Here is a 22,135-nt window from a genome sequence, read left to right as displayed (position 1 = left end):
ACACCATTCTGTAAGCACTTCTCAGCAAGAATGGAGAAAAACCATCAGCAGCCTGATTGCTACATGGAACCCTTTGCTGAAAGCAGTTCAATAGCTAACATGAGATAAAAATCCACACGATCACTGCCAGGCAGCAGGATAATGATAGCACAGGATGACTAGTGGAAATAAAACATTCCTATTGAAAAATTAAAATAAATTTGTATTTGCTGACTCCCACCAGAGGTCAGTCACATCATAGGAATAAAACAAAAGTCAGCAAAGTTTAAATACTCATTGATTCTACGCATGGTAGAAACTGAAACTCCATTTTGGACCCAATCTAAAGTTCCTTTTCTACTCGTTTTATTGAATGATTCACATCTGGGATAAATGCTTTCTATCTTGATTTTATAAAGCAAGTAAAGGAGAAACTATTTAACTCTGGTAAGAAAAAGAAACAACTAGTTTGGCTTTCAGTGATGGAGAAAGAGCAAGACACGTTTCTGTAAAAACCTAAGGTTCTGGTAACTATAACTAAAGCCCCAGATAAGATTTTGTGTGACAGAAGTAGATGGCAAATAAACCAGCACATTTCACCACGATACCTCTTGTGATCTTGAAGTCACAGAGAAGTGGATTTGGATTTGTCCTTAGTAGTGCAGTAGAGAGACACCTTGCATAAAGGAGTCTGTACGTATGCTGAGATTAATCACAACTCTTGGCACTTAGCAAAAAATTGCATTATTTTTCTAGCTAAATAAAATAAAACACAGCATAACAGACTTTGTAGGAAGGAAGCAATTACAGCAAAAAATTTCTCTGTCAGGTGGTGTGTGTTGGAGCTGTATGCTTTCCATCCAGTAAACCATATATAAAACGAGATTCTATCTACTTCCTCTCAATTTCTTCTGCTAAATATATATATATATATTTGTATAGGAAGTGTCAGGAGTTACACAGTAGGACAGCAGACAGCACCCATCTCCTCAGGCAATGGATCCTTTTTATCCAGAGAACAGAAAAAGTAGACAGTTTTTTCTTATTTGAACACTACCTGAATGGACTCCAACTGCAGGATGTTGAGGTAGTTTTAATTAAAGAAATCGAGAACTGTCTTTGGAGTTGTATTTCCACAATTTGTAGGCTATACCCCCACTATTTGTATTGCATTGACATAAATAACAGCACTGGTGACACAATGAGTTGAATCAGGAAACCATTCTGACTAAAAAATAATCCAAGGAGAAGCAGCTGTTCAGTAAACAAATAAAGTTTCCCAATGCAAGTCACCATCCACCTGCACAAACAACTAGAGGAAGAAAGAAGTAGAAAAGGAAAACAGGTAGATGGGAAGGGACATAACTGAACAGGGCTACAAAGCTGGTGAGAGGCCTGGAATGCAAGTCCCATGAGGAGCATCTGAGGGAGCTGGGGTTGTTTAGTCTGAAGAGGAGGCTCAGGGGAAACCTTGTTGTTCTCTACAACTACCTGAAAGGAAGGTGTGGGGAACTGGGGGTCAGCCTCTTCTCACAGGTAACTAACTAGTCATAGGACTAGAGAGGATGGCCTTGGGTTCTTCCAGGGGAGGTTCAGGTTGGAAATCAGAAACATTTCTTCTTAGAAAGAGCAGTCAGGCATTAGAACAGGTTGCCAAGTGAGGTGGCGGAGTCACCGTCCCTAGCGATGTTTAAGGAAAGGTTAGACAGGGGCCTTAGAGACATGGTTTAGTGGGTGACGTTGGTGGTAGGGGGATGGTTGGACCAGATGATCTTGGGAGGTCTTTTCCAACCTTAATGGTTCTGTGATTTTATAAATGAGCGCTGTTGTCCAGTAAACACCTGTGGACTGAAAGCCCACAAGAAGTACCTGATAGCTCCAGGTAGGTGGCATTAGGCCCAGCAGAGTGGATGTCATGACTTGTTGCTGATGGGATTAATCTGTGTGTAACGTGGGCTCTACAAATGAGGCACTGATACAGCTAAATGGCTCGGGATTCATGTCATCTTAAAATGCTTAACTTTTTCTATGATCAGACTGGGGCTGCGTAAATACCTTTTAACTGGAAATTTTTAACAACGGGAAGTTTTGAAAATGAGGGCTGAGCGCACAACCACCCCCTTAGCCTCCACCGGACGCCCGGTGGGCTGCGCGGCCAGCGCCCCTCGGGGATGCTGCCGATCCCTGGCGCACTCCCAACCCCTCCGAGCCGCCGCCGGTGGCGCTGCCATGACAGAGCAGCGGGCAACCGTCACCTGCCCTCCCCGCTGCCTGCCGTTAACGGCTCCAATCGGCGCGCGGCGGGGGCGGGCCGCCCGGGTTGCCGAGGCGACGGGGCTGGGGCGCCCCTGTGCGGCGGCGGCGCTGGCGGTGGGGCTGCGGGCGGGCAGGTGAGGGCCGGGCCGCGGGCACCGGGGGGCTGTCGGGGGGAGCCAGGGGTTGTGCTGGGGTTCGGGGCGCCCTGCTGCTGCGTGCGTTGTCTCCGCGGGTGTGGTTGCGTGGAAACGGACGCTTAAAGTCGCGGAAACCAAGGGGGAGCGGTCTTTGGAAGGGGTAAAAAGGCTGGAGCTGCTCGTCCTGCCCCCGGAGGGAAGGAGGGAGAGCTCTGGGGTTCGCCCTGCTTCCTTTGGCTGGGAGGGACGGATCTGGATTGGGGGCAGAAACAAGCACGGAGAATTAAAAAATTCTCCAAGTGCAAAAGCAAGGCATGCGCTAAGCAAGCAAAGCTCACGAAGGCCAGCTGAAGCAGGCTCTGCAAATCACAAAGTAAATATTTAAAGCTGCTTCCTATTAAATAGTTCCTCTGATGTCTTAGGGCTGTTGTTTTATGGAGTACCGATCTGCTTTGGAAGGCTTGAAAGCAGCAGGTGTGAGTGACATTCAAGGCTGGGAGAGTTCTTCGGTTGCTTGGGGTGCTGTAGTAAAGGTCATGGTCCTGGATTTCAAAACCAATAAGGGGCATAGTGCTCTTAATTATTTTAACCACACCATGATGTAAAACATGTATAGCTGAAATTTTGTTTTTGTCACCCAAACTGGCTGTTTCAGGAATATCTTTGATGGACATACACTCAGTATTTCAAAAACATGTGGTAGAGAGTCCATTATGCCTCTGATTCGTTCTAGGGTTTAAATCTCTACTAGAAGTGTAGAGCTTGTATTAATTACTCTCCCTCACAAGGTATCTATTATTTTCTTTCATCTCTTTGTTTCAACCAGTGTCATCCTTTGCACTCTGTTGCAGCAAATCTGGGAGTCACTGGGCAGCTCTGGCTATTTAAGGGAGCCAAAACGCAGTGATATAACTGTAATTTAGCCCTTTGCTATAAGGAAAATTTTCCCATAGGAAGAGCATAAGTCCTCATTTTCTAGTGAACTATTTAACTCTGTGGGCCAGTATTTATTTTCAACGGCACTAATAGGAGATAGTGTAGGGAAATATTTCTTCTTCCTGCAGTCCTTAAGTCAGAATTGACGTGGACAATACTGCCGCAAATCCTGGTGAAGATACGGCATAACTTATATTTTGCTGTTTTGCTTCTTTTTTTTTTATATGCAGTAAACAAAGAGATGTGGGCATCAATACATTGAAATTACAGCAACTGGTTATAAGTGCTGAGGATTCACCAGTAGGATATAGGTACTTCAGTGACATAGAGTGTCATTCAGGATAGGAGTTACTTATGGTAGCAGCTGAGCTGTGCTCTGGGCACTGGAGAAAGAGAGAAGCTTTGTACGGTATTTTTTCCCCATTTAAGTACTATAATAACTACACCCTGGCTGAATCCATTGGGGCTGTTTATTCCTTATCCTGTTCTGGCACAGATTGGAGAAGTTGTTTTTGCTGCTGTGTGTGGCAATTTGATGGTCTCTTGAAATCAATCTCTACCTGCAGCATTTAGTGAATGGAATTCATTGCATACTTTTGATTTATGTTCAAAAATCTTAAGTTTTGTTTCTGTCTTGGGTATGGTTGTTTACTTTACTTGCTCCAATTGCACAACATGGTTTTTGCCTCTTATCCAGTAGCTTTTTAATGAGACGTAAACTTCCTAGCTTGCTGATATCCTGAACCCTAAACTCTGGTTTAGACTTTTCTGTTTTTTCTTTTGCAATCTGGTTAAAGAATTATTTTGTTGTTGTTAGAGTTGTTGTTTTGTTTTGTTTTCTTCATGTAGACAAAACAAGATGTAAGAACACTAATTAATGCTACAGTTTTCATTCTCTAAAATTTCTGTTCTAGTTGCTACCAATTATCTGAAAACAGCTGTATTGGGAGACTGCTGATGTTGGAATGAGAGAGGATCAATCAGATTCCAGAGATAAATTTCATAAATAAGTTGATATGCCAGAATATAAAACTAAGACTTACTCAAGTGGGAGGTTAGCGTTGAACAGGGCTCTGTAATTGTTTGTTACTAACTACAGAATGTTTTCTGTACTTAACTTGCTAGTTCTGAACATGCAGGTGGTTGTATCCCCTTCAGATTTCTAGAGAATGGAGTGTGGTCTTGTTGCAGGTAAAGGGTTTTCTGGTGACAGTGCTTCCTTTGGGTCTTCTTGCTTCTGTGGTTGGTAGGGCACATGTGGCCCCTTCAAATGTCTGAACAGAACTGTTAAATCTGCAAACTGCCCTGTAAAAATTGTGTTTTAGAACATTATCTTGGAGACAAACATAATCCAGCATTGAGCTGTTTTCACGGAAAAAACATCTTGGTCTTGCCTGTGTCCAGCTTTACCTAGCTTTGTCAGTTAGCATTGGCAGATAGGCAAGAGAGTACAGTTTGATCACAGACAGCTGGATGCCATCCACACTTTTTCTATTCAACTTCTTGGCTCACCAAAATCTGTTAATGACTACAGAGAGATGATGAATAGCACAGGGACACGACCAAGCTCTAAGGGATTTTAAATACTTGCTTTGAGCTTCACAGACAGAATTATTTCTCTATTTTTTCATAAATTTTGTCCTACTTGTAAGTTATGTATTTTTTCTTCAGATGCTGAAAATTGTTTTTTGCGAAGTAAAGTTCTTGGCGTGTTGAGATAAATATTCTGAGGAAACCTTTTATTTCTAATTTATATTTAAATATCATTTCTATGGCAGATACTAAATAGCAAGTGCCATTATCTTAACATCCAAATCAGAAAAATACATTTTTAAAAGTTATTATTAATATATTTTCTTACAGATGTGATCATTATCACTCCAGAGACTTGTACTATCACTGTCTAAACTTTTTTCTTTGAAAAACATGTTAGAATGGAATGACTTGCATTCTAGGTAGACACATCCTATGGACATGATACAACAAATACAGGTAGTGTCTTTCTTGCTGTGCTGTCTGCTGGTAAACAAATGGGTACTTAGCTTTGCATATGTCCAAATTTAGTACATGTGCAGTGATTATGTAACTGAGACAAATAATTCAGTATAAAATTAGTTTTAGGTTATAAAGTAAGGTTATAGCTTTTCTCAACACATAAGTGGTGTGCCCTTTTTGTGTTTTTTCTAAGAAACTTAAAGAGATATATACATTTCCCATTTCTTAAGTTGTATGTGCTCTTCACTGAATTTGAATGGAGGCATTTATTGAGCAATAGTAACTGTGATACTGCGTACATACCCGTTTATATTTTTTTCTTAACAGGCGTTAAAGTTATCTACTTAAAAGGAAAAAGTAAAAAAAAAAAAAAAAAAAAAAAAAAAGGCAACCAAAAGTTTCATTGGATTTGTTTTTCAAGATCCAATTAGGAAGATACATGATCAAATTGTTTCTATTGTTGGCAGCTAGAGCTTAATCTTCATAAACTGATAAAGCTTAGTCTTAAAAGAAGCTAAGACTTTGTCCTTGCACCCTTACAGGAAGGTTGTTGTAAAGTTCCACCCCATTGCGAATCTGGTGATGATGGTGCTGTTGCATATGTGTTACTAACAGCTTATTCTGATCCCTGTGGGGTGGCCTGGTCATCCTGTTTGTCATCTTGTCCTGATAAATCCATACAGCTTGTTGGGAAAGAGCAAACGGGGAGGGGGAGGAGGAAGGAAGTTCAACTGATTAGAGCCCTGCTTACGTTTGTACCATCCGTAGCTTGGGATGAGTAGGGGGAAACCTAATTGCTAAATGACCTCGTGGGACGTAGGATCACTGACAGGTTAGCTGTGTTGTTATCCTGTAATTGCTTATTGCACAACCTTACTGTAAACACTTATTTTAGGATTTATTTTAGCATATTGAGGATCTGTACACACTTCTTACTCTAACTGTAAAAATTCTTAAAGCATTAATTAATAAATAAAACCTGAGGATTTCTAACTGGTTTCTTTACTGTAGATACTGATGCAATTATTTTACATAATGCCATACGTATTATGAAAGAAAAATAATGCATTTCTATGCTCTTGTAACTTAAGTAGTTTTTTAGAAATTTTTTGTTCTTGGGTTTTTGTTTTTCTGTCTTTTTTTTTTTCCATGAAGACTCATTAATTCCTATCCTAAATTCTGTGGCTTCAAAATATGAGAAAAGAACTAATGCAAACTTGTAGCACTAGTATATAGTCAGTAGATAGTTTCAGTGCTGTGACAGGGTATAGTATGAAATAACATCTACAACCTGGATTGACAGAGAATGAATTTAGTGACCTGGATATTCTCTCTTATGACGAAAAGGCAGAGAGAGCTGGGCCTGTTTAGCCTGGAGAAGAGACGGCTGAGAATAGGTCTTACCAACGTATGCAAGTAGCTTCAGGGAAGTTTCAAGATGATGGGGCCGGACTTTTTCCAGTGGTGCCCAGCAAGAGCAACGGGCACAAACAGAAACAGAGAATTCCTTCTGAATGTGAGGGAGAACCTCTTTACTGTGAGGGTGATGGAGCGCTGGAACAAGTTGCCCAGGGAGGTTGTGGAGTCTCCCCTCTGGAGATACTCAAAACCTGCCTGGACATGATCCTGTGCAAGGTGCCAACCTCAGACACTCAGACTGACTCTGTGATTTTTTTTTCACAGAATTTATTTAAGTGAATTCAGAAATGATGTGTAAATATAGCCCAATTATTTGAAAATCATTCTTAATTTTGAAATGTGCTTAGTGCTACTGTTTTACAGTAAGCATGTGTCAAACCTGCCTGTCTTAAGAAACAATGTAGGCAAGTGTCTGAGTATTTCTCTGTATTAGATTTAAGCAGAAACCTAAATATGGTTACAAATCTATTTGGAGAAAAATAGAAGCACATAATTGATTTGACACAAGATATCAACTACAGTTTATTAAATAATAGCAAACTGTCTGGAAAAAGTGGTACGTTAAGATAGGGAGATTTCTTACCCTCTTATTCGTGAAAGTCTTTTGTCAAAACTGAAGTGAGTTCTTGACTTGAGATGTTTCCAAATAACATGAGAGAACATTGTTAGCTTGTTTGTTACATCTGAAAATAATGATCTAAATGTCACTGAAATCTTCTATCCTTTGTTTTCTAGATAAGCTATGTGTGTATGTTAGATTCAGGAATATATTTTAGTGTATAGGGATTGAGGCCACAATACTCTTCAGCTTATCCTTTATGACACATCCCATGTCATGCCTTTATAGAGGGCAGTAGCTTAATCTCTTAGTGAAAAGTTACCTGCACAAGAGTGTCCCGAAGATCAACTTTCATATCATAAACAAATGGAAGAAAATCATTAATTTTGTAAGTCTTGAATTTTGTAACTCTGAACTTTACCCACACATGTTGATGTTTTTATGCTAAAGTATCACAATTTACCATCACTTCGATTTTATCCTTGTCGTTTTTGTTTTTGTTTTGGTGTGTGTGTGTTTATGCCTTATAAGCCAAACTTTGGGGCTAATTACTCATCTGTTTTATCTGCATTACTGGAGATGGTGACCAGCTCAGGCACTGTCATTATACTGAAATTGTACATCTATCCTTATTATAAAAAGCAGAATGATTAAAAGCAGTTGTAAAAATAAATAAATAAACAAAAAACAACAACAATCCAAAACCTATCTTACTCTTGTTGGACTCTGTCTTAAAGGAAATTTTATAGTGTATGTGCTTTCTGTGTTGCTGAGGAGCCACCCTTAAAGTAATCAGAGGTCCTCATTGTCAGTGAAGTAAGTCTTCATTTGCAACGAAATCCTCTTCTTGAAGCAAGAGGAAGCTTCTGATTCTGAAATTATATTAAACAGTTTAGTATTCAACTGCTTTGAGACTAACTTGACTTAGGAATGCAAATAAGGATTAAAGACCCTTGTACGTGTGGTTGAATGATCTGCTGTCACTTCATACTCAGTAGTTCTGTGAATATGCACATTTTCTGTTATCCTTGACAGATTGTGCTCAGAAACTAGAAAAGCAATTTCATGTGAAGTCTCAATATCTGAGACTACAAATGTTACTAAGTGGTAAAGCTGAAAGAAAAAAAAAATAGCATAGCAGAGTACAGACCTGATTTCCCCAATATACACACGTTATGTGAAGAGTTCCCAAACTTATTGGTTTGTGTTCTGAATTCTATGGTAGCACACAGCTGCTTACTACAGTTGTGCTGATCACATATGTAACATCCCTCATAGGAATTGCTTGTATGTGTAAGTAGAAATGGCCATTATTACCTCCTGTATGACCTACCCACCCAATAAGCTGTGTACTCCATCCTTTTCCTTTATCTGCCTAGTTTGTGTTCTTCATCCTGAATCAGCAAGCTTCTATGAATCCCTGTAGCTTGTGGTTTCAGAGCTTGCAGTTGTGGGGTTCAGTCCATCTACACTTTATATGGTCTTTTGTTTCAGTAGAGGCTTGGCTTATGGAGCATCCAGGCATATTTGACACTGGGGAGCTAGACAGTATAGCAGGTTCCCCCTGTCCCCACTGTAGCTTTCACCTTATTAACCATATCCTTTGTTCCACTTCTGTCTGTCTACCCCATTCTAACTCGCTTGGGAGATATCAAGCAGATCAAAACAAGAAAAAACATCTCATGGCACCAAGACAGAAGTTTTTATTTCTCTGTTGAGGTGGAGGATACCAGTGACTCAGTAAGCAGAGGAGGTTTTCAGAACCCACAAGTAGTTGAACATTACCTTCTCAAAGCTAATGCTGCCAGCAGCAGCAGCTTCTTGCTAATCAGTGTCATGCTGTGAGAAGATAAAATTGGCCATAGGGATGCAAGCTAAAGATCCTTCTAAATCAGAATCCAAAGGTGGTGACCTCTTGCCAGCCTACAGGAGTGCCTGACCTGTTGGTGATGTGGATTTGAGAGTGCTGCTACTCTGCATCTCCTGCTTCACCAACACCCAGGCTCTCGTTGGCCTGAGCAGCCCATAACTCTCTCTGTAGTCTCCTGTTGTAGGTACCTTTTTTTTTTTTTTTTTTCCCAGTGCTGGGAGTTTAACACCGTGTTCACAGCAAGCTCTGCTTTGGTGCAGCTGTATAAATTTGGATCAGACTGTGAAAACAGCTAAATTTGGGGAAAGACATGTGAGAAACCTTGTCTGGGACCTCCATTCACACACCTCTGCCCACTGGCTCTAGAGCAGTATTAAAGCTTGGGCCCCTGTCTTTGTCTTTTGCCCAAATTGTGCCATGAGGATGTTGTGCCCGGCCTTGCTGGCTTCATCCCTTGGTCTCAGATTTGCCTTGTCCTTGTGAACCTGTCTGGTGATCCCTGGACTATCAGCTGAACCTGGTTGTCATCACCAGACCTCTTGACTACCAAGGGACTGTGCCCCTAGTCAGCAAGGCCACCCCCCTGTGTGCCTTGCTGTTACCTTTGGCTCCTGGCTTCAAATCCTTGCAAAGCAGCCTATTCGTGATGCACCCTGTTAGTTTTATCACAAGTAGGTAAGAGCTCTTCTCCTAATGGAAACTCATCCTACAAGTCCAGACAAAGGGATAAGGAATAAATATTGCACAGTTATGTGAAGGGGATAAAACAGTGTGATCCTGCATTGCCAGACTACCTGTGTGGAGCTGTAGAATTTGGCCTGGCTCATTCACAGCCCTGAAACACAGTCTCAGTGTAACAGTGGGACTTGGTGAAGGCTGCGGTGGTTGGTCTGGACAGCACTCTTGAACACATTCTAATGTAACTGCAGATGCAGAAGGTGCTAAGCATTGTGAAGTTATCCAAACCAGCATTACATCCAGAATACTATTTTTGTATGCGTTTAGTTGGTTTAGTTTGCATATCTCACTTGCCTTATAAAATGTGCGTGGCAATTTTAAAAAGCTGAAGTGCTGCATCTGGCAAGATACCAGAGTATGATCTTTGATTTCTCTAAAATATGTTTTTATAATTGTATATATTTCTCTCTCTTATATTACAACTCATAGCAATGCAATTTCCACCCCAAATGATAAGTTTGAGAGAACTAAACATTAATGGATCTTTTTGACTTGTATCACACATTGACAATATTATTTTCTTTGTATCATATGTTTACATATTAATTAATACGTATGCATAAAAACTTCACTTTCTAAAATACAGTTACTTTATCAGAATTGTTCCCTAGGAGGTAAGTCCTGACTCTTAAAAGTGTAAAATAATTCTTACGTTTGCTGAGTACCTATTTCCAAAGGGAGGGTTGTGAAATATTTGCGTCGTAGCATTTTTCATTAAGTTGATATCAGCTCAAGAATTAAAAAATTATTTCTGCATGAAATGAATAAGATTTTTTTTATTCCTTCTGGAATATTTTAAATAGATGTATTGGGCCTTCTGCTTTAAGGCTGTATACACCTTAAAGAAGTCTCTTTTGGTCTAATCTATTCAAATACTTTACTAATATCCAGTGCTTGAACAAAAACTCAGTTTTTCAGTTTGTTGTATTAGGACTTTGATGTCATGGTACCTTTGGTTGCCCTTAAAAGAAAGAAGAAAAGAAGACTTGCTAGCTGTACAAGTGGATTTTTGGTTAACTGCATGCTAAGTGATTTAGGAAACGTTTAATAATGTTAAATTTAGTTATAGAAAATTAAGGGATTATATGGTTTGAGATTTTTCACATATCTTTATTGCAATATTAGTACATGGAGTTTTACTTCATCCTCCACTGGATGATTACTGTTTTTTGCCAGCAGTTGGAGACGGATGCAGGAATAGGCAAAGATAATTGGCCTATGATGCATTTGCAGCTACTAGTGTTTCTTGTCTTATTTTTTTCATATATAATTGAGACAAAGCTTTTTGCTTTATTTACAGGTAATCATAACAGTTTTCAGCAGTTTAAGTTCCCATCCACTGTCACGTGAAGATTTTAATTGCATCTATACCTTTGAGCTGAAAGTATCACCAGTTTGTTGAAAGGGTAATACAGTATCTCTATTCATTTAGTCCCTGATGATCCTGACACTAAATGTGAGCCGGTGTTAGGTTCTCTTGACAGACTTGTCATACTAACGTGTTTGTGCTCAGACTAGAAAACTCAGTTCACGTACATCGTGGGACTGCTGTAGGCTTTGAACAGCAACAAAGCTCAGTTAGTGCTTAACTAGGGGTGATGATTAACATCGTTCAGAATCCTGAGCAAGGTGCCCTTATACAGGGGCAAAGCAGCCTGTAAGCAAAGGCTTTCCTAAAAATAGTAATATAAATCTGTTTGAAATTATGATTTTAGGGTATAAGAAGCAGTAATAATGCGGGTATGATTCGTTTAGCATACTGTAAAATTTTCTTTCCCAAGAGAGGTACATCAGCAACATCTTTATCATTTAGTCATAGACCAAGACTACTGTCAGGCATTTCTTCAGCTGTGTGAGATGTGTCTGAATTAATCCTGTATTTCCCATATATTTTATGAGATTGCAACATACACAGAATTGCTCATTGTTTGTGGTTGAGGTGAAGTCTTGATAGGCAAATAATCTGAAAAGTTTCAGTAGTAGGGTGGGAAGTTCCTTTTCATTCTCGTGTGTTTGTCTGGAATACTACATAACAACAAACCATCTTTTGTTAATCTGGGAATGCCACTTTCCAGAAATGTAGTGGGTGTCTTGATTTATTTTATTTCTTTTTCCCCTGGGGTGTCATAATTTCTGACTAAGAGGTTAAAAAATAAAAGTATTGCTTCTATTCTTTATTTGCCTGCTGTGTATTTGAGAACTTAACTTCTTTGTGATAGTCTTAATGGAAACTGTGCTGGAGTAGGACTGGTGCTGACACTGAGGTGCATAGTGATGTTGAGGGAATTCTGCTCTTTTAAAACAGAGTAATGCTGACCACCAACACCGAGTTAATATCTGACACTTCAGGCTGCTCTTTTCTCACTTTGCTTTGTTTATTTGTTGACTGAACAATTCTAGCTTTTGCATTTGTTGTATTAATAACTGGGGAAACAACTTGTTAATCCAGTCCAGAAGGGCATGGGTTGTCTGGGTTATAAGCTTCTTAGGGAATTGGGATTTTTATTTTAGTTCTCTGGAATTTCTTGAGGATTTGATAGTTGCTGTAACCACACAGCTGGAAAGTTTTGTATGATAACGTCCTAAAGAGCACAGCTGATGAAATGTGCTGCTGCAGTGCTGAATTGTGGTGTGAACAATACATTTTTTATTTCCCTTCCCACCTCTTTTTTTTTCCTTGGTACACTGCGCTGTCTGACATGAAACTCAGGAGCATACCAAAAAATTATAATTAGCTGCAGAAGGAATAAATAATCAGATCTATGAGACTATCCTGAAGGAGAGAAAAGAAGCATTCCGATGAATTAGGGAAAATCAGGCTTTCTACATTTCCCAGCCCCTGCCGCGAGCCTTTCAGGCTCTGCTGGCTGTGATGGAAATACAGTGCTTTTGTGGGTTTTTGTTTGTTTGTTTTTTAATGTTGTTAAACATAGGATGTTCTGCATTTGCAAAGGTTGTGACCACTCCTCCTCTGCCAGTTGAAGCCACTCCCTACATAACCCAAACACGTTACACGCCATGATTCTGAAGGTATTTTACATTTTAACACTAGCTTTTGTGCACTGAACCACTTTTCTTACAGACAGTACATTTTGGGCGGGGGGGGGGAAGAAAAAAATGTTTGTTTGTTTTTTTTTTTAGGAGGCAAATAAGAATGATTCAAACAGCACCTCGTTTTCAGAGCTCAGAAGCACTGTAAAATCAAGCTTGAAACACTGACCAGCTTTAATTTAAAAGACAGCAATATGTAATTCATTAATTGTTTTAGTGCTGGTTTCTGTGTTCCAGTTCAGAATCCTATACATAGATAGAATGTAAATTGCTGCTAACAGCATTCAGATTATATGTTTAAGAATTAAAAGCTTACTGGTATAGAATCATGTCATAGAGTTCAGATCTGGGTAGCGTTTAGTTTTGAATAAAGTTTAGCACTGAGCTCATCATACTTGCATATGTTCAGGTTTTGTATTTTTAGTTTCCACTGTGCCTTCTGTCATGGCTTGGATGACTTACATTTCCCACTGGTTTGATGAAGATGATTGGTATGAAGGACAACAACGAGTAAGATTTGTTTAAATTAATATTTTTTCTTATCTCCATTGTTTCTCTTCTTTAAGCTGCTGTTTATTACATTACTAGCACCAAAATTAATGTTTCCATGGTACTAAGAAGGGATTTTTTTAGTACTTTTATTGGGATCTAGAATCATAGATAATGACATCAAAAATGATTTTAAAATGTTTCTAGCTGGATGAAATATATTGGAAGTTCAGTGGACAGCTGTTTGTATTTTTAGTTTGCATAATTTAATGACTAGAACCCTTTAATATCTAATGAGATAGAAATAGAGCACTTAAGCTTCTTGTATGGGGAGGAAAGAATATACTCTGCATGGAATAAACTAATTATAGGCGTTAATTGAATAAAACCAAGCAAAATTGGGGGAGATGAAATTCATCTAGGTTCATTTCCAAGTTGTACCTTGGATATTTGTGCAGTTTTTTTCCTAACATTTTTCTGTAGAGGAGGAGTGGTTACTATAGCAACATTTGCAGGATATCTTGAATTCCTTTTATGTTTGTTAACTGCATGCCTTGGGCAAGCTTGATCTACTGCTGCTTTCATAGATTTAGGGTGAGAAGTGAACATAAGTCACATTTCTTGCACTGTATTAAGCTCCTTTACATAACCATGTATTTTTGTAATTTCTATTCCTCATTTTGATAGTATTTTCTTAGCTGTTGAATCGGAATGCAGATGATGCTACTGAAACATAAGGGACAGCAGCTTTTTTAATTGTATTGTCATGTATCACTTGGTAATGTCATTTATATGTTCGTAAATATTTAAAAACTAGCAGATTTTTAATGCTTTTTCAACTGTTGTAATTTTACATGTCTCTTACCATATGAATGTCTCAGATGTAGAATAATCTGTTAATCGGTGTTCATCAGGGACTTGAATGTGAGATGTGCCCAGAGGTAAATTCATCTGATATCACAAGTTCTTTCTTGGCAAGTAGCCAGCACAAAAGCAATCTTCTGGTGATTGTGGTAGCTCTGGGTTGGAAGATGAGAACAGAATTCTTATGGAGGGAATGAGATGTTTTATAGCGAGATAAGACATGGTTATATGTATTATATAAGGCATCTAAAAGCTGGAGTTCTTGTACCAGATAAATAATAAATACTCTAGTTTTGTTACCACTGTTATGTATCTCAGGTTGATTGTATGTAGCTCAAGATTCCTGGAGATGTATTAATGAATCATCAGCATTTCTCCTTAGTCTGTTTCAGACCCTAGTATTTCTATTTAAATTGTCGTTGTAAAGTTGCACATTAAAAGATACTCACATTAAACTATACAAGTAGTGTAGTCAAGAAAGTCAAGAATGCTCCTTTGCAAAATTTTTGCCAAGTTAGTTTTTGTAATGTTAAATTATTATCCTTACATTTTCTAAGCAGGGTATCTGTCTTAGATTAATGTTTTTGACTTTAATTTTTGACTTTAATTTCAGATAAGAATTTGTATCTGCTTTAAAATTCTTATAGTCATGTCCATGAGATGCTTCTCTGTGTGTTGTGGAAAAGGAATTTGAAATTGTGGAGGGTTTATGAGTGTGGATTATAAATATAAAAATATATCCTTAGCGATGTTTTCATAGCTAGTCGAAGTGGCTGAGTTAAAAATTCATACAGCACCTACTTTATTATAATTTCTAATACCTGAGTGCTTGGCTTTGAAATAGTGTTCTATTACTGTTGATTCCCTTGGATATGTTTATATACTTCTGACCTGAAATACAAAGAGAAACATTTGATCAAAATTGTTTCAAAAAAAAATTTTTTTTGTCATTTACTACATATCTTTGCCCCATGTCTGATGCCATGTCATCAGACATGGGCAAAAATACCAGTCTGCAGAAGGACAACTCTGATTATAATTGCACAAATGATGTATTCGTGCCTGTACAAAGGGATTAGGGGAGCAGATAAATGGAAGAATCTCTGTTTGCTGAGCTGGCACATAGTGCTTTGGCTTTGTGTTTATTGTGGACGTTTAAAATCATTGTGAAAAGTAGTAGAAAGTTTTTCTTTTTCTTTCTTTTTTTTTTTTTTAAAGGTGTGCTTTTCCTAGTCAGTGTCTGACTAGTGTCATAACTGATTATGCTCACTTTGAACACTTGTTAGGTTGTTTTCCATGCATTAGGAGATTTGCAGCCAGCATTTGCCTAACATGAATCTAGCCCAGGTTTTGGATATTTTTGAAGAATCTTGCTAAAATTCAAAGTCGTCTTCAATTATTCAGTACACCGAAAAACTGCTCTGTCTTGCAGACATGAAGAGACTTCTCGTTATGCTTAAAGACCTCCATGTTTTTAACGATTTGAATTCTTTGTCCATTCTCCGGTGCTTCGAACTGGCAGTTGAATAGGGCAATGAATGTGAAATGCTGTGGTTCACACATCATGTTTTCACCTCTAATGGATTTTCCTACAAAGTTGGACGCGTATGTCGAATGTTTTTTAAAGAGACTTTTTTATGTCAGTAAAGTAGGTCTTTAATTATGACATTATCATTGACATTCCCGAAAAATGGGGACGATGGACTGGATGAGAGGTAATACTGGTGCGTGCCACCCCTACAGGTGTGACAGCAAGTTTTCTTTGTAAGAAAACATACACACTTAATTGAATGATAGTGACAATAGAACTAATGGAAGCAGAAGCACTTGACACCTGAGTACATACAGCTGCTCCAGCTGGATTGACCAGCCTTTTGGTCTATACAGAAGTGTAATGATTAACGTATGGATACTGTATATTCACTTCTGTGCACATGCCACTTTGTAGATGTACTCATATGGACCCCAGAGGCTCACAGTGTGGGTGCACGTTATTTGTTGTGGTTGATGGTTGTAAGTTTGGGAATATTTGCAACGTGCAAGCATAGCTCCTGATAATTAAAGGGTGCCAAGTGATGGCTTTAAACAGCTGTTATTAATGTGTAAATGTTGCTGTAGTAGTCAGATAAAAAACAACAAACAATGAAATGCACTGAGTACCTGAAGCAGAGGAAAAGGAATTAGGTTGAAATTAAAATGGTGCCTGTTAAAGAGCTGCAGTTGCCAGGCTACTGACACCGCTGCTGTGTGTGTGGTGGGTGCGACACAATGCTCAGTCTTTTCTCCTGCATCCTTTAGTAACTGCATTATTCTGTGAACATCAAGGTTTAGTTTCTTCATCTGTCAAGTTAAGTGATATAATTCGACAACCAGAACAAGATTTTACATTTTTGGGAGCAGCAAGGTATTGGAATGAACATGGAAATTCGTAAGTGGTTTACAAAAAATGATACCTATGCTAAGGTAGGGATTATTAGGCATTTATCTCTAAGTCATTGATATATAGCCATGTCTATGTATCTAGTCCATTCAGATGTTATTTTTAAATAATATTACCTCTGTGGAATACAGAATTTCAATTTATTTTTTTCCTATATTTAGCAGCAAGGAAGGACTTTAAATGTTGCTGCTCATGCCAATTGGGGAAAAAAAAAAAAAAAAAAAAAAAAAGGTTTTTGTTGTCCTCCCTCTTCCCCTCATCTCCTTGGAAACTGTGGGCATCCTTTGATAGCTTTCCCAGTGCAGTATTTTTATATTCACATTTTTTTCCAGTGTATTCTTCAGAGCCTAGTATAACTGTTTGTATATCCTTTATATTGAAAGAAAATATTTTTAACAAAAGATGAAAAAAAATCTCCATTATTTAAAATGCAACATGTATAGTCATATATATGTCTATAATATATATTCATTTATATTGCATTTGTAGATTTTTGCCATTTTACTCGTGTTGTTTTGGTGAATGCTGTTTTATCCCATGTACTATAAGCATGTCCAACAGAAATCTGTAATGGCTGAGAAGACCTGCAAGAAACTGCTTTGATACAAGGTACTTGAGAGACGTAACAGTGTCACGCAACTGCAATTTCTTCTTCAAGATACAATTATAATGCATTTCAAAGCAAATGTTTCTTACTAATTACAATATATTTAAAGAATAGGGAAAGGGAAATATTAACAAGGTTAAAACAGCACATATTAGCAAATCAAGTTTAAAGTGCTTGTTAAAATACAGCTCAAAATATTTTACATATGCAATGTAGTTTCAGTTGTGAATATTTTTATTTTTTTTAACCTAAGGAAAAAACTGTATTAGGAATCAAAGTTTAATAATGCTTCCTAAGCATAAGCTACTAACTGGAGTGAAATAATGGAGTATCACAAAGCAGCATTTTTTATCCAAATGGTAATCTTACTGAGGGGACATTTTCATTTGGATATCAGATCTTAAGAAAAAAAAAATACAATATCAAAAACAGTTGCTTTAAATTTAAGTTATGAGTGAAGTTTCTTATGGTGAATTTCTTCAAAAAAATTAAAGCTACCTTTTGTCTTTAACGTAAGTGTGGAATAAAGAGAAAGCATAGTCAGATGTGTTCTTTTATTTGGAAAACAGTACTTGGTGCAGCATACCCAGTAAAATTTACAGGCATACATTTAGAACTAGGCTGAAATAGTTTTTTAGCTTTTTTTTTTTTTAGTTTTTAGTTTTTTGATCATGATTAGTGTAGCCTGAAATCTAATCAGTGACGAATGCATTTGAAGACTTAAAATATCCTGAAACTACACAAATGTCCTGATAAAACAAACAAACAAAAAACATGTTAGGTCTCTTAGGTGTGTTAATAAGCAGCATGGAAAACATGGATATAGTACTAATAATGGAACCACCTCCAAACCCAAAGTGCTAGTCAGTTTTGTGTGATGATGGTAATTGTAAATACAGCAGGTGGTGGTTGTTCTAGATTGCAGCATTTACGCTTAAAATCCTTCTCAGCTGCTTAGAATAATATTTTCTTATAGATTAATTTTCATATAGTCAACAATTACGTTCCTCTCTCATATGAAGGTGAAAAAGACAATCTTCTGATTATGATAACAGGATTTTTTTTTAATATAGATTACTGTGGAATCCTACAAGACAGGTATGCCGTTACTATGGAGAGAAAAAAAAAAAAAAAAAAAAAGAAATTCTGGTTTATCATCTATTTGAGTTTTTAACTTCCAGTTAGTTTTGCCTATAATCAAACCATGAATAAAACTAGATTTAAAATATTTTCTTAGAGATTAAACTTCATCAAATCAGGAATATAAAGATTCCAGGTAAAGAAAGAAGTTTGTTTTTGTTGTTGTTGTTGTTGTTTTGTTTAAAAAAAAAAAAAAAAAAAGAAAAGCAAGAGAATATGTACAAAATATGAGACAAATCTGTTAATTATATGTATTTGTGGACTATTAATTTTTAAAGAAGAGTTCATTTTTTAATCACTTTTATATGCAGTTAATCTATAAATTAAACCTATGAAAATCTAATGTTATGTATCTACCTTCTGATTATTCATGTGTTTAGGTTTTGTTTGTTTTTTCCAATTTTCATTATTTTTGTGTTCACAAAAATTTTTTGTATCCACAGTTTTAATTGTTAGACCATTACTTTCTGAGTTTTAGCTCGTTACGCTATTTTGCGTTTTAGTAAATTTTTATGTAATCAGCTGGATGACTTTAATTTCAGAAAACATGGCTGTTAATGGTGCCAGCTATTTTTTTATTGTGACTGGAAGAAATCTTTGTTGCAGTTCTAAATGCCCAAAACACAAATATTTCTGAATGTGATTGATACTTGTAAAGAAAGGGCCTTTGGATTTTGTAATCTTATTAAGAAGTAAAAGACTAAGTGGCAAATTCAGAAACTTGGAGACTATTTACTTTTGTCAGTTTGTGAGAGTGGGGGTAGCGATGATGATTCGTTAATTAATAAGATAAATTGATTTCCTAGGGACTCTTATTGATAGCATGAGAAGGATTGTAAATGAACTGCAGGGTAATGCAATTTATAGCATTTACGGAATGTTTATGTGCCAAGTATATGCCCCAAGCACGTAAGAAAAAAATTAAAATAAAATGAATCATTCAGCTTCGTTTTCATCCCTAGTATTGGAATTTCATTTTAATACATACATAATACTTTTCTCATAAGTTTTTGTCGATATAGCCTGATAGTTCCCTTTGCACTATAGGTCACTGCTGTAGTTGTACAAAAACAACCCTTACACTTAATCAACAAATGCTTTTAGCGTTGCTTCATATCAAAAGTCTTTCTTTTTTTTTTTTTTTTTTTAATTCCCTCTCCTTTGTGGGGCTTAAATTTACCTGATGCTTGGTAAATTGACCATAACTCTCCTCACCTTTTACATTTATAGGCACAGTTCCTTGAATTAAAGACCCCGTCCTCCTTACTCCATGTAGTGTTTTTCCATATAATGTCCTTCAGTCTGTTTACCTATCCACAGTATAAGTATGTCCTTAAATGAGACATTCTTTAGTGTAGTTGCAGATGTAAATTGTCATGTGTGGACCTTACCAGAGCCCACGCTGAAGCACGCAGCGATATGGTGAAACTCAGCTAAATTTTCCTCCACCCATCTGCCCAAGAAGAATCTTTTCTATGGGTGCTCTTACTGATACAAGTACAATAGTTTCCCTTGGATTCCTTCTGCAGTCATTTGGACTTTGTTCTGACACTTAGATCACCATGTTGTGATCCACCTAGTCATCCTTATCAGCCTCAGTTGCAGTTGTTAGGCCACTGGAGTGATCAAAAAGTCATAAGTATGTCTTCAGGTTGATGGAGTTGGCATTGCATCCATTTGCAACTGGGTTGAACCTGGCTTTGTGTCACATGAGGACTGGTTTTTAAGTGATTCAGAAATTCTGTAAAAATTGGTGGCCTTCCCTACTCATCTGCTGTAAATAAATTTACCAAGGCTTGTTGTGAACGTTTTCTTACATCTCAGAATCACAGAATGGTTGAGGTTGGAAAGGACCTCTGAAGCTCTAGTCCAAACCCCACCCTTGCTTGAGTGGGGCTGCCTGGAGCAGACCATGTCCAGACAGCTTTTGAGTATCTCTAAGGATGGAGAGTCCATAACTGCTCTGGGCAACAGTCACCTGCACAGTAGAAAAGTGTTCCCATATGTTTGGGCAAAACCCTGTGTTTCAGCCTGTGCCCATTGCCTACTGTTCAGCACCACTAGAGCCTGGCTCTGTCTGTACAGCCTTCCTTCAAATATTTGTGCAAATGGATATGATCCTCCCCAAGCATTCTCTTCCCTGAAGAGTCCCAACTCTCTCAGCCTTTATTCGTGAGAGAGATGATCCAGTCACTTGCTCATCTTCAAGTTCCTTCATTACATTCTCTCTACTATGTCCATGTCTCTCAAGTACTGGGGAGCCCAGAACTGGACCCAGTATTCCAGGTGTGGCCTCACCAGGGCTGAGTACAGGGGATAACCTGCCTTGACCTGCTGGCAGCACTTCTCGTGCAGCCCAGGATACCTTTAGCCTCCTTTGCCGCAAAGGCATGGTCCCTCCAGTATTCTTATTACTACTACTTTCATGGTTTATTTATAAAAATAGCACTAAAAAATTGTTAACATACTAAATAAATAATGAAGTGAGCCTCTCCTTAGCGGAGACGCTTTTTTGGTTCAAAGTGTTCTGGTTTATTCTTGTAAGCATGTAACTATGCTTCATAAATAATAATTTAACTAAACTATTTCTGGATACTTTCATTTCTCATAAAAGAAAACTTTGAGTTTTCTGCTTCTTAGTGAGTTTTTACTCTGAGCTCCAAGTTTGATATGGTATATAAATGTAATTATGGTTGAAGTTATGCCAGAATGTACTTCCATATGCAATAACACTTGCATTTCTCAAATATATAAAATAAATAAAAAAATTACCTCAATAAAATAGTGAAAGGCTAGTGCCTGTCACTAGTATATGCATATGGAATAGCCAAGCTATCCACAGATAAAACCTTAGCAGAATTCTTTCTTCACATGCATCTAAATGACTTGCCAGATTTCCTTAATAAATAAAACACAAACAAGCCCTGTTGTGTTGCTTTTGTGTTTTTTCGTTTTCTAAAAAAGCAAAATAATTAATGAAGTCCTGATGAAAAGTGCCTACTGATAGGAAATTATTTTCCTAATTTAGTGTGCTTTTAATTGAAAGTATGTGTTTGTATTGATTTGTTATGTTTCATCTTGGTAGCATTTAATATATTGAGCCTTTGTGTTGGTAACAGTGTTTTGGTTGAAGATATTGCAGCACTTTGTTAATGATCCATAGTCTTATAAGGATGAGACTGAAGTGAATTGTACTATAAAATTGAGAATAACAGTATGATAAAAGTATTAATATGCAGAGAGTGAGTAAAGGTTCAGCAAACAATTCCTTTGTAAATGTGTGCGTTCTTGGTATGTCAATGGGGAAATGGCCATGCTCGTGCTCTATCTAGCCAGCCTTTTGACGTTACCATTGATCAAATATTGACCTAGGCATGTAATTGATCTGGCTCAATAGGGCATTTCTTGTGGTTTTATGTTAAAGTCCCCTCATTTTAAGCACAACAAGTAGTTTGAGAAACAATATTACAAAAATGTCTAGTATATGTTGTTTTTTTTCTTACTATTTCTTGTGTTTCACTGTTCTTACAAGGATCTTGTGTTACAGCTTTTAAATTCCCTGCAAGTGGATATTTCCGTCATACATAGCAGAGAAAATTTGCACTCACAGTAGTGGTCAAATATTGTTTGTGTGATTTTGTGCAGAGCATTATGC

The 22,135-nt window shown here is 37.6% G+C and overlaps 1 protein-coding gene across 2 annotated transcripts in view; it reads left to right on the top strand.

Moving 5' to 3' along the window:
• The first annotated feature begins 2,327 nt into the window (after positions 1-2,327).
• Positions 2,328-22,135, top strand: part of WDR17 (WD repeat domain 17) — a 58,659-nt gene continuing 38,851 nt past the window's right edge. The window contains exon 1 of one of the 2 annotated variants that reach the window (XM_082759950.1): positions 2,328-2,369. Coding sequence is in view for 1 of the 2 variants with exons in the window: in XM_082759949.1 (XP_082616075.1) it covers positions 13,385-13,450 (66 nt within the window). In the remaining variant the exon portion in view is untranslated. Of the gene's footprint in view, positions 2,370-13,371; positions 13,451-22,135 lie in introns of those variants that run through there. The other variant, XM_082759949.1, reaches the window with a different exon arrangement.

Source organism: Aythya marila (assembly GCF_965140915.1).
Source record: "Aythya marila genome assembly, chromosome: 4".
In the NCBI taxonomy this organism is placed as follows: domain Eukaryota; kingdom Metazoa; phylum Chordata; class Aves; order Anseriformes; family Anatidae; genus Aythya; species Aythya marila.
The sequence above is the reverse complement of the archived record's forward strand: the minus strand, read 5'-3'. Positions and strand labels throughout refer to the sequence as shown.